This window comes from Oncorhynchus clarkii, chromosome 30, assembly GCF_045791955.1.
Source record: "Oncorhynchus clarkii lewisi isolate Uvic-CL-2024 chromosome 30, UVic_Ocla_1.0, whole genome shotgun sequence".
NCBI lineage: Eukaryota > Metazoa > Chordata > Actinopteri > Salmoniformes > Salmonidae > Oncorhynchus > Oncorhynchus clarkii.
This window is the reverse complement of record NC_092176.1, coordinates 9474183-9487174: the sequence shown is the minus strand read 5'-3', so window position 1 is coordinate 9487174 and position 12992 is coordinate 9474183. Positions and strand designations below refer to the sequence as shown.

Genomic DNA, 12992 nt, shown 5'->3' with positions numbered 1-12992 from the left:
TAAATCATTCAGGTTTCAAACCATTAAGTATGTTTTCAAAATGCAAACTGCCTCCAGCTCACATTGTAAAGTGGTGGGTGAGGCGGTGATCGCCAGCCGACCGTTGTTTTTTTTTCTCTGTCAATTTGGCAGGGAACAACTTTATTCTTCGGCTTCACACACACACACACACACACACACACACGGTCAAAAGCCGGCAATTACCAGCTAACGGAAACCCTGGTGTGTGTGTGCAAGCTTGCGTGTGAGAATAGTCTGATGTGCGCGTGTGCAATAACTCAATTCGCCCTTGCACTCCTTTGGCAAAGGGTATAAACACTGTCAAATACCCTGAACCCTGCTAGCTAGCTCACACACAGACATGCATGCTACGCACAAACAAAATCAGTGTGCAATCAGGAAGCATAACAGACCCTGTTTATGGTGCCTGGGCAGTGCGACTGATTTGTGATCAGTTCATGAAAGCGTCACGCTACGGGTTTGATTGATTTGGCGCTGGGGACCAAAGCGTTGCCTTGGCAACAACTCCACGTGTGAAACGTAAGGGAATTGTTTAAGGGCATTGCATAGATTTTTAATTAGGTAAGCGCATACTGAAGGGGTTTTACGGTAGTTTTAAGGCATGTATGACAAAGTTTCTGGTTACTATGAAGACGCAGTGCTGCCAACTTAGTGACTTTGTCGCTAGATTTAGCAAGTTTAATACCCCACCTGTGAGTTTTATTGGTAAAAAAAAAAAAAAAAAAAAAAAAAGGAGTATAGTGCTAAATGTAGCTACTTTTGAAGGCTGCCCCAGCAACTTTTGGTTGCTTTCCCAACTTCCCTTTTTGTGTGTGTGCGCGTGTGGCTCCACCGGCTGCTGGGTGTGTGTGTGTACACCAGTGGCGGTCGGTACCACTTAAGATTGCGGGAAGATTGGCCTTATTTCTATTACAGCATATTGGATGACTGTCATTCATATTCCAGTCACCATTCACAATGTAACATCGATAGGTTTAAGCTACTACATGATACTTCTTATACCCATACATTTTCCCTATACCCATCACAAGGTTGCTATAACCTAGCCTATGAATGAAAGTTTATAACGAAGGTGCACAGGTCGAGATACATTTTTGTAATCAAGGTGACAGACATTGAAACATTTAATAACGCGTTCCAATCTTTTGCCTGCATCTAGCTGATCTAGGCAGATATCATTAGTCCAAAAGCTGCAAATTAATTTCTATTGGATAAATTCAGTTAATGTTTATCTCCGTTTAGTTCAGTTTGCTTCCGTTTAAGAAAAGGGGTTTATTAAAAATATTTTAAATGATCACATGCAAACACAGTTCACTTTCATAGCAGCCACATACAAACAGCATGATCCTTTTGATCGTTGTATTCCTTCTGGCAGCCGTTTAGCAGTTATACTGACGGGCCTTGGTGGCAATAAATTAATCAAAGCAAAAGCTTACCTTGACTTGGAAGAGTTCCAAGTGCTGGATAGCCATAGCCAGCTAGCCAACATAGCATCCCTCTTTGTTTGAGCCGGGTGTTTGACTAGGCTAAACTAGCAAGCTGCATTCGCTAGTTGTAAAAGTGAGAAAAAAAATACAACGAAATATAGCTCTCCCTCTCTCGCTTCTCCTTCATTTTTGAAGATATTAATTTGTTCAAAACTGTTCAACTATTGTCTCGCTCTCTTTGAGTCAATTACTCACCACATGTTATGCACTGGGGTGCTAGCTAGCTGTAGCTTATGCTTTCAGTACTAGATTCATTCTCTGATCCTTTGATTGGGTGGACAACATGTCAGTTCATGCTGCAAGAACTCTGATAGGTTGGAGAACGTCGTCCGGAAGTTGCATAGACTTACAGAGTAATTATGACAAGGGGGTGACAACCACGAGTCTGCTAGGTTCTGTATTGAAGTCAATGTACCAAGAGGACGGAAACTAGCTGGTCCCCCGGCTTAACCATGGTGCTACCCTACAAAGTGTTGTTGCGGCCTTCTTTCCAAAACAGTGTGTTTTATATTGAATATATTTAGAATAGTTTTATCCAAAAAGGTTAACTTTAATGTTTCACTGTTTTTTATGAAATGTCCTTCCTCCTCTGAGAAGCCTCCACTGGTGTGCACCTGTCACTTGCGCCCCTTCCCCCGCCTCTCGGTCCTCTCCCCGCTGCAGCAGCGAGTGAGGTGAATTTATAAAATTGGTTCCTTGTCAAATGACACCACAGCTCGCCAAGGCATAAATCATAATAAAAAATGATTAAACAAATATTTTATTAAATAAGTTACCTTACTCTGTTTTATCTGTGCAGTTTAATTATTGAATCAGTTCCTTTTTGTTCTCCTTCACAATTTTGTTTTGCTTTGGAGAATTGATCATGGCATGAGAGACTGGGGGACAGCATAAAAATATTATTAGTTTTTTTTAATGGGAATGCGCAAATTAACATTATGATGTCACCACTACGTCGTAGTGGACTTCTAGTGACAAATGGAGCATCCAACCTCTACTTTCCTTGAAAAATAGTTGGCAACACCGTGGAGACGACCTGATTCACTGAACTTCTCCTCAGAGGTCGTATATATTTTGGGAGATGGCAAAATACAATTTCTACATTCAAGACAAATTGATTCAGAAGATAAAACACATTTCATTGAGTTACTATTTTTTCCACTTGTTTCTATTACTTTCTAGCATGTCAAGCTAACTTATAGTAGGCAGCTAGCTAGACAGCTAGCTTTGTAGCCATGGATTGTGCACCTTCCATTGTTTAAGTGGCTAGTTATACACCTAGCTAGGTTGTTGATGTTTTCTTTCGCAACCAGGGCAGAGGAAAGCAACATTAATTTCTACAAATGCTGTTTATATTGATATATATACCCTCGTAAAACTGACTATCCTACCGATCCTTGACTTCGGCGATGTAATTTACAAAATAGTCTCCAACACTCTATTCTGCAAACTGCATGTAGTCTATTACAGTGCCATCCATTTAGTCACCAAAGCCCCATACACTACCCACCACTGCGACCTGTATGCTCTCGTTGGCTGGCCCTCGCTACATATTCGTGGCCAAACCCACTGGCTCCAGGTCATCTATAAGTCTTTGCTTGGTAAAGCCCCGCCTAATCTCAGCTCACTGGTCACCATAGCAACACCCACCCGTAGCAAGCGCAAAGTCGACACTTCCGTCGGCCGCCTTTCCTTCCAGTTCTCTGCAGCCAATGACGAACGTACTGCAAAAAAAAAATCACTGAAGCTGGATACTTATATCCCCTTCTCTAACTTAAAGCATCATCTGTCAGAGCAGCTTAACGATCACTGTACCTGTACACAGCCAATCTGTAAATAGCACACCCAACTACCGCATCCCCATTTTGTGATCTATCCTCTTGCTCTTTTGCACCCCAGTATCTCTACTTGCACATCCTCATCTGCACATCTATCACTCCAGTGTTAATGCTAAATTCTAAGTATTTCACCTCTACGGCCTATTTATTGCCTTACCTCCCTACACTTCTACATACACATGTATTTTTTTTTCTCTATTGTGCTATTGACTGTACATTTGTTTGTGTGTAACTGTTTTTGTCGCACTGCTTTGCTTTATCTTGGCCAGGTCGCAGTTGTAAATAAGAACTTGTTCTCAACTGGCCTACCTGGTTAAATAAAAGGTGAAATAAATAAATATCCATAATAAATTAAGCACTTAACCTCTCTAGGCTAGGGGCGGTATTTTCACGTCCGGATGAAAAGCGTGCCCAAAGTAAACTGCCCGCTACTCGGGCCCAGAAGCTAGAATATGCATATTATTAGTAGATTTGGATAGAAAACACTGACATTTCTAAAACTATTTGAATAATGTCTGTGAGTATAACATAACTTATTTGGCAGACGAAACCCTGAGGACAAACCATCCAGGAATTTTCTTTTTTGAGGTGACAGTGTTTAAAATGGTTTTCTATGTGGATCTAGATTCCTAAGGCACTTGGTTGCAGTTCCTATTGCTTCCACTAGATGTCAACAGTCTAGAAAGTGGTTGATGTTTTTCCTTTGAGTAATGAATAAGTAGTCATGTCCTATCTGGGTGGATAGCCAAGTGTACTGTTGTGGATGGGGCGCGCGACCTGAAAGCTCGCTTCACTTTGGTTTTTATCCGCTATTTAACGCAGTTTATTCCATCTTAAATTTTATTGATTATTTACGTTAAAAAAATACCTAAAGTTGGATTAGGAAAGTTTGAAATGTTTGGACAAAGTTTACAGGTAACTTATTAGACAATGTGTAGTCATGTCGGGCAAGTTGGAACTGGTGTTTTTCTGGATCAAATGTGCCAAATAAATGGACATTTTGGGGATATAACGATGGAATTTATCGAACAAAAATAACAATTTGTGATGTTTATGGGACATATTGGAGTGCCAACAGAAAAAGCTCTTCAAAGGCATGAATTATATCGTTATTTTTGAGTTTAGTGTTGCGCCTGGCAGGTTGAAATATGATTGTCATGTGTTTGTTTGATGGGGCGCTGTCCTCAGATAATAGCATGGTTTGCTTTCGCCGCAAAGCCTTCTTGAATTCTGACACGGTGGCTGGATTAACAAGAAGTAAAGCTTTAATTTGGTGTATTGCATGAAAGTTAAATATTTCTAATATTTTAATTTTATGTCATTTCACCGGATGTTGTCAAATCGATCCCGTTAAACCTCTCTAGGGTATGAGGGACGCTAGCGTCCCATCTGGACAACATCCAGCGAGGTTCCAGAGCGCCAAATTCAATTACAGAAATGCTCATTATAAAAATTCAAAAAACAAAACATATTTTACATAGGTTTAAAGATTAACTTCTTGTTAAACCAACCACAGTGTCATATTTATAAAATGCTTTTCGGCGAAAGCATACATAGCCCAGAACATAGCCCAGTTGACAAATTTTTACAAACAGTAACCAGCCTAGCAGAAGCATTACAAAACTAAGAAATAGAGATAAAATTAATCCCTTACCTTTGATGATCTTCATATGGTGGCAATCAGAAGACATTCATTTACTCAATAAATGTTCCTTTTGTTCGATGAAGTCTCTTTATATCCAAAAACCTCAGTTTTGTTAGCGCGTTTTCTTCAAGAATCCACAGGCTCAAACTCAAATCCAAATTGTAAAGTTCAGAAACATGTCAGACTATGTTTATATTCAATTCTCAAGGTGTTTTTTTTTGCCAAAATGATCTTTAATATTTCAACCGGACAATAACGTCGTCAATATAAAAGGTAAACAAGAAATGCACGTGCCTGAAAACTCTGCGTCACGTTAGGGTCCACTCGTTCAGACATTGTAAACGGCCAGCTCCTCAGTCTCAGTTGCTAATATATGCATATTATTATTAGTATTGGATAGAAAAGTTTCTAAAACTGTTTGAATTATGTCTGTGAGTATAACAGAACTCATATTGCAGGCAAAAACCTGAGAAATTCCACTTCCTGTTTGGATTTTTTCTGGGGGTGGCAGATCTTCAACCAAGCTCTCATTGAAATTACAGCGAAATATGGATGAGTTTTCACTTCCTACGCCTTCCACTAGATGTCAACAGTCAATAGAACTTTGTCTGATGACTCTAATGTGAAGGGGGGGGGGTCGAATGACACAGGAAATAGTCACCACTGCCACGAGTTGACCATGCATTCACTATGCGCGTTCACAGGGGAAGGACCTGCGTTCCACCGGTCATCTGAAGTCATTCTAATTCTCCGGTTGGAACGTTATTCAAGATATATGTAAACAACATTCTAAAGATTGATTCAGTACATCGTTTGACATGTTTCTACTGACTGTTACGGAACTTTTGGACATTGTCACGTATTTGTGGATGCGCTTTATGACTTTGGAATTATTTACCAAACGCGCTAACCAAAGTAGCTAATTGGACATAAATAACGGACATTTTCGAACAAATCAGGCATTTATTGTGGACCTGGGATTCCTAGGACATTCATTCTGATGAAGTTCAAAGGTAAGGAAACATTTATCATGTATTTTCTGGTCTCTGTTGACTCCAACAAGGCGGCTAATTTGGCTTATTTTCTGAGCTCCGTCTCAGATTATTGCATGCGTTGTTTTTTCCGTAAACTTTTTTTGAAATCTGACACAGAGGTTGCATTAAGGAGAGGTATATCTATAATTCCATGTGTATAACTTGTATTATCATCTACATTTATGATGAGTATTTCTGTTGAAACGATGGTGGCTATGCAAAATCACTTGATGTTTTTGGAACTAGTGAATCTAATACACCAATGTAAACTCAGATTTCTTTATATAAATATGAACTTTATCAAACAAAACATGCACGTATTGTGTAACATGAAGTCCTATGAGTGCCATCTGATGAAGATAAAATGAATCACTAACCTTGAATTACCTTTATTTCTGCTTTTTGTGAAAACTATATTTCGCTGGAAAATGGCTGTGCTTATTGTGGTTTGGTGGAGACCTAACAATCGTTGGTAGTGCTTTCGCTGAAAAGCCTATTTGAAATTGGACACTTTGGTGGGATTAACAACAAGATTACCTTTAAAATGATATAAGACACACGTATGTTTTAGGAATTGTAATTATGAGATTTCTGTGGTTTGAATTTGGCGCCCTCTAATTTCACTGGTAGTTGTCATATCGATCCCGGTATTGGGATTGCAGCCATAACAAGTTAAAAGAAAAGATAAGGGGAAAATTAACTTAAGATGTTTTATGAGCTCTACACCTAAAATAGTGAGACACCCAAACCAGACTATTTGAATGGGTTTTACAGCAGATCACAAAAACAACAAAAAAGTTGTACTGTTTTCAAGTCACTTCCATTGCTAAAGGTCCCTATTTATGTGGATGTGTGTCCCTCTATGTTCAGGGGAGACGGTGTGTTTTTGACCTGTTCGGGAACTGTGAAGGCGAAAACTACAGAGTCAGCTCATTTTGCACAAATCCTGGAAGCAAGCATGCTTAACCCTCCAGCCATTCACTTCCTGACGGAATATGGAGTGATATTCTGCTGGCAGATAAAATGAGATCCTGCTGGCAACGGTATTGAAGGAAAGGGTGCGCCTCTATAAGACATGAAAGATTAGGCTTGATCTTGTGGGACAGAGGAATACAAACCCTCTATCACCCCCAGGAGATGGGTAGTATTAACAGTTACACACCCCTCCAGACAATGACGCAGCTTCAGATGGAAAGCAATCGGATTTTCCTGTGACGCACTACACACTGATGCTCCCAAATAAGATGACACTCTTGCATCACCTACGACTCCATCTCAAGTCATTGTCTACCTATTCTTTACCAAATTCATTAGGTTATATTGATTTTGTATACAATTGTATCGTTACCTGTATTTGAGGTCATGGACGTATGTACTACCAAGCAGGCTCTGGATGGTTCTCTTGGTCTCGTCCAGCAGGCTCTTGACAGCCGAGTCTCCCACGGCCAGCGTGACGATGCGCCTCGCAGGCAGCGACCAGAGCAGCTGCGTGAGCCGCTGGCTGTCGTTGCGTGACTCGTGCGTGTCGTAGCGCTCGCTGAACAGCACACTGGCCGTGTCCTGGTCCACCACACGCAGGTTGATGCCACGGCTAAAATTGCGCTGGAAGGCATAGCCCCCCATGGCTAGACCTGAGGAGGAGACGCTGCGGGTCAGGAGGGTCCACGACAGCCTTTCTGTCCCGTGAATCTCCAGGGTTGCACCACCACGCACCCCGATGAACTTCCGGCCCAATTCCGGTACTTCCGCGACTGCCTTTTCGTCTGAACGGCCCAGCAGGGCGATTGTGGCCTTGGAGCGGTAGCGGCATTTGGGTGCACCGATGTGCAGCGCACCCCCGTCTTCAATCAGCACATGGCGCGTTCTGAGAGTGATGTTTTTGGAGCCCTCAGCATTGTCTGCAAAGACCACTCGGCCTGCGAGGAGACAAATATAAATGACAAAACATGAAGACAGCAGAGGCTGTGTTCTTTATTCCTCAACTTCATCTCGGAACCCAGTATTGCATGCTGTGACTATTTACACTGGATTCGGAAAGTATTCAGACCCCTTACATTTTTCCACATTTTGTTAAGTTACAACCAAAATAGATTAAGTTACATTTTAAAAATCGGGTCTCCCTGGTGGCGCAGTGGTCTAAGGCACTGCATCACAGTGTTAGAGGCGTCACTACCGACCCGGGTTCGATCCCGGGCTGTATCACATCCGGCCGTTTACGTGAGTCTCATAGGGCGGCGCACCAAGCCACGAGGTCAAAGGAATTGTCCGTAGAGCTCCGAGACAGGATTGAGTCGAGGCACAGATCTGGGGAAGGGTAGCAAAAATGTCTGCAGCATTGAAGGTCCCCAAGAACACACCTCAGACTGGGGCAAAGGTTCACCTTCCAAATGGACAACAACCCTAAGCACAAAGCAAAAACAATGCAGGAGTGGCTTCAGTCTCAATGTCCTCGAGTGGCCCAGCCAGTGCCCGGACTTGAACTCGATCGAACATCTCTGGAGAGACCTGAAAATAGCTGTGCAGCGACGCTCCCCATCCCACCTGACAGAGCTTGAGAGGATTTGCAAAGAAGAATGGGAGAAACTCCGAATACAGGTGTGCCAAGCTTGTAGCATCCTAACCAAGAAGACTCAAAGCTCTAATCGCTGCCACCGGTTATTCAACAAAGTACTGAGTAAAGGGTCTGAATACTTACGTAAATGTGATATCAGTTCTTTGCAAAAAAAATGTAAAACCTGTTTTAGCTTTGTCATTATGGGGTATTGTGTGTAGATTGATGAGTGGAAAAAAAAATATTTAATCAATTTTAGAATAAAGCTGTAACGTAACAAAATGTGGATAAAGTGAAGGGGTCTGAATATTTTCCAAATGCGCTGTACTTCTGAGCTAGCCAGAAAGAGCATTCAGACCAGAGAGAGGACTAGCCTACCTCCTGATTGGATGGTTAGGGAGTATAAGGTGGCAGAAGAGTCCAATCGAAACAGATCTCCCCCCCGAACGACCATGGCCTTCTCTGGGTTGTGACCAGGGTTCCAGCTGCTCAGGGAGGTGCTGTGGTCTGGACAGTTCCCTGTACACACAGACATGACCAATCAAAGACAACATCACTGACACAGCACTTAGATATAGCTCTAAGACAGAGCAAAACAGGATACGATCGGTCATTGACTATAGTTCAGTCTCATTCCTGTGGAACAATGGGCCTAAGTAACTTAGCCAGGTCAGTATTATCAGCTCATCACATCCTCATACTCACAAACACACTTACCATCCAACACGTCTCCACTGGTGAGGCTGTGGATGAGGATGATCGAGAAGAAGAAGGCCCCCATTGAGATACCGAAGCATATTAAAGTATTCCTCTTCCTCTGACCACGCTCTAGGCGTTGGTCATTCTCTGATAGGCTAAAGGTCGCCCGGCGCTCAGGAGGTGGGCCAATGGGCTTCAGGGGGGGAGGGGGTGGGGCCTTAGTTGGAGGCGGGGAGTGGACAGGTACGACCCTGCCGGGGACGAATCCTGGCGACCGGTGGGTAACGTTGGGCGGGGCCACAAAGACCGGGAAGTAACTGGGGCCATCACTTATCTGCATGGTATCTGTCTGCTACCTACCGACAGAGAGAGAGAACAAAAGAGAGAGAGAGGGAAGAGGAGGGCAGGGAGAGAGAGGGAAGAGTGAAAGTGGAAAATAAGGGGATCTTAAACTCAGGGAAACAGGCAATGATCCAGCAGGCCTTTACTGTTTTCCCCAGGTGGGGAGTTTAGTTGAAATGTATAATTAATCCGTCCATCCAGGATGTGACCGTGGCTGCCCTTGTCCAGAGTAATGAAGGAGATGTTCAATGTATTGCTATATTCTGAAGTCAAGTTAAAAAGAGAACCCAGATGGCACCAATTAGAGTGCTAGAGGAAAATGCCCCCCCTCACACACAAACAAAGCCAGCTGGAACAGTAGTAATGGTCTGACTAGCCAATGATTTAATAATTAGGCCTAAACCTATGTCCGCAACAGTCCCATCATCCATGGACATCAAACTGTGTTCTTTCAACGGGAGAAACATACTTACTATACATATGTACTTCATACACATTTAATACATTTCTCGTATCAGAAATTCAAGATATGAAAGGAGTAACTGGCTGGGTTAATCATACACATCTGCAACACGATAGAGTGAAATGGTAGAGTAGCATGAAGGATGTCGTGCTGGTCTTTGGTCACATATCTATTTTAAACAGTACTTTACAGGCGAATACACACCTCTGTCTCCACTGACAGATGACAGAAACATGTTGCATCCATACATTAAGTAACTGAATTTTTAAACAACATGGAGTGTGTAGTTTGGATCAAGCGCCCCCTTTTTACTATGCAATAATCATAACGTTCTTCTGTTGAAAATTCACACAGTCGCTCGGTCTGTATAGGCTACAGACAGACCGTTTGCTAAATACTTAAAGGAAATCTTCTATCACCTTCACCCGGGGCTGATTGCGGTACCATCGGAACAATGTGAGGTCTCCTACCTTGCACGGGATTAATCTGTGCCCTCACTCACGCTCTCTTCCAAAATGCAAGCGTTGTCCCCGACGCGTGGACTGACGGAACTAATAATGAGAAATCAATAGTTTGCGTTCTGTGTACTTTTTATACTTTTACATGGTGTTTTCTTTCGGGGCTGTAGACCGCCAGCCCCATTCACAGGCGCGGTTTGGAGAGAGGAAGTGAGGAGGAAGGAGCGCACGAGCACATGGGAGGAGCTTGAGTTGACTAACAGTGCCGCCACCTGCTGACGCACGAACGGAAGACAGGGCACAGGCCAGGGAGTCTGAGTCTCCTTCTCGTTCTTCTTGTGGATTTCCGGCGCTGAAGCCAATGCACAGCCATCTTGGCACTCTATTGTAAAAACAAACAAAAAAAGATTTTGGAAGCTATATAAATGCATAAGTAATGTCTACATTAGTTTTTGACACACTGATTATATTAGACACATTTTCATTCCTCCCAAACAAGGTAAATAAATGCCTTTTATGTGCTCTCCATGGCCGATGTGAGCAAAACTTTACAGGTTAAGAATCAAGAGGCCTCCTGGCCAGACGAAATACCAGGGTGCGTTCTCAAAGCAGGCGCAGAGCAGCTGGCAGGTGTCTTCACAGACATTTTCAATCTCTCCTTGTCCCCGTCTGTAATCCCAACATGTTTCATACTGACCACCATTGTCCCTGTTCCCAAGAACTCTAAGGTAACCTGCCTAAATGAATATCACTGTGTAGCACTCATCTGTAATTATGAAGCGCTTTGAAAGGCTGGTCATGACACACATCAAAAGGAGGCTGCTGAGGGGAGAACGGCTCATTATAATGTCTGGAACGGCGCAAATGGAATGGTTTCAAACACCTGGAGACCATGTGTTTGATGTATTTTAAACCATTCCACTAACTCCGCTTAAGTCATTACCACAAGCCCGTTCTCCCCAATAAAGGTGCCACCAACATCCTGTGCAACACCCATCATTCCAAATACCATATACTCAAGCTTATTCGCATACCGCCCCAACAGATCCAGAGAAGACAATCTCAATTCCACTTCACATTGCCCTTTCCCAACTGGACAAGAGGGAAAATAACTACAGTATGTTAGAATGCTGATCATAGGCTGAGCTGTAGTCTTCAACACCTTAGTCTCTGCCATAAGCCATTGTCATTTTAGAGAACTTGATAGTACGGTTTGCTTATGTCAATGTTGTGAACAGAGTACCCTATTGGGGCAGTGGGGTTATGGTATGGGCAGGCATAAGCTACGGACAACAAACACATTTGCTTTTTATCCATGGCAGTTTGAACGCACAGAGATACTGTGACCAGATCCTGAGGCCCATTGTCGTGCCATTCACCCGGCGCCATCACCTCATGTTTCAGCAATGCACAGCCCATGTCGCAAGGATCTGTACAAAATTCCTGGAAGCTGTAAACGTCCCAGTTCTTCCATGGCCTGAATACCCACCAGACATGATACCCATTGAGCATGTTTGAGATGCTCTGGATCAATGTGTACGGCAGGGTGTTCCAGTTCACGCCAATATCCAGGGACGTTGCACAGCCATTGAAGTGCGACAACATTCCACAGGACACAATCAACAGCCTGATCAACTATGTGAAAGAGGTGTCGCGCTGCATGAGGCAAATGGTCACATCAGATACTGACAGGTTCTGATTCACGCTCCTTCTCTTTTCTGAAAAGGTATCTGTGACCAACAGATGCATACAGTTTTTCCAGTCATGTGAAAGCCATAGATTAGGGTCTAATGAATGTATTTCAATTGACTGATTTCCATAGGTGAACTGCACAGTAACTCTTGCATTTATATAAACGTTTTAATAAAACAGATTTTTGATCTGCTCAGTAATGGCAAATGGCTGCATTATGTTTTCCTGTTAGTTTGTGAATAAGCTTTTTTATCATATCCCCGATTTACACCCTGGCTCTCGACCCCGCCCTGTGCAACTGGACTTCCTGACGGGCCACCCCCAGGTGGTGAGGGTAGGTAACATCTCCACCCCGCTGATCCTCAACACTGGGGCCCCACAAGGGTGCGTTCTGAGGCCGCTCCTGTACTCCCTGTTCCCCCACGACTGCGTGGCCATGCACACCTCCAACCCAATCATCAAGTTTGCGGACGACACTACAGTGGTAGGCTTGATTACCAACAACAACGAGACGGCCTACAGGGTGGAGGTGAGGGCCCTCGGAGAGGGAGCAGCCCCCTATTCACATCGACAGGACAGTAGTGGAGAGTGTAGTAAGTTAAGTTCCTCGGCGTACACATCACGGACAAACTGATTTGGTCCACCCACACAGACAGCCCTAAGGCTCTCCAGAGGGTAGTGAGGTCTGCACAACGCATCACCGGGGGCAAACTACCTGCCCTCCAGGACACCTACATCACCCGATGTCACAGGAAGGCCAAA

The 12992-nt window shown here is 43.4% G+C and overlaps 1 protein-coding gene across 1 annotated transcript in view; it reads right to left on the bottom strand.

Moving 5' to 3' along the window:
- LOC139389718 (cell surface hyaluronidase-like) overlaps positions 1-10745 on the bottom strand; it is a 78082-nt gene extending 67337 nt beyond the window's left edge. Inside the window, exons 1-4 of the mRNA XM_071136625.1 lie at positions 10551-10745; positions 9294-9631; positions 8955-9095; positions 7374-7941 (exon numbers count right to left, since the gene is read on the bottom strand). Of these exons, the coding sequence (XP_070992726.1) occupies positions 7374-7941; positions 8955-9095; positions 9294-9615 (1031 nt within the window). The 5' untranslated portion in view covers positions 9616-9631; positions 10551-10745. The remainder of the gene's footprint in view (positions 1-7373; positions 7942-8954; positions 9096-9293; positions 9632-10550) is intronic.
- Positions 10746-12992: the final 2247 nt, after the last annotated feature.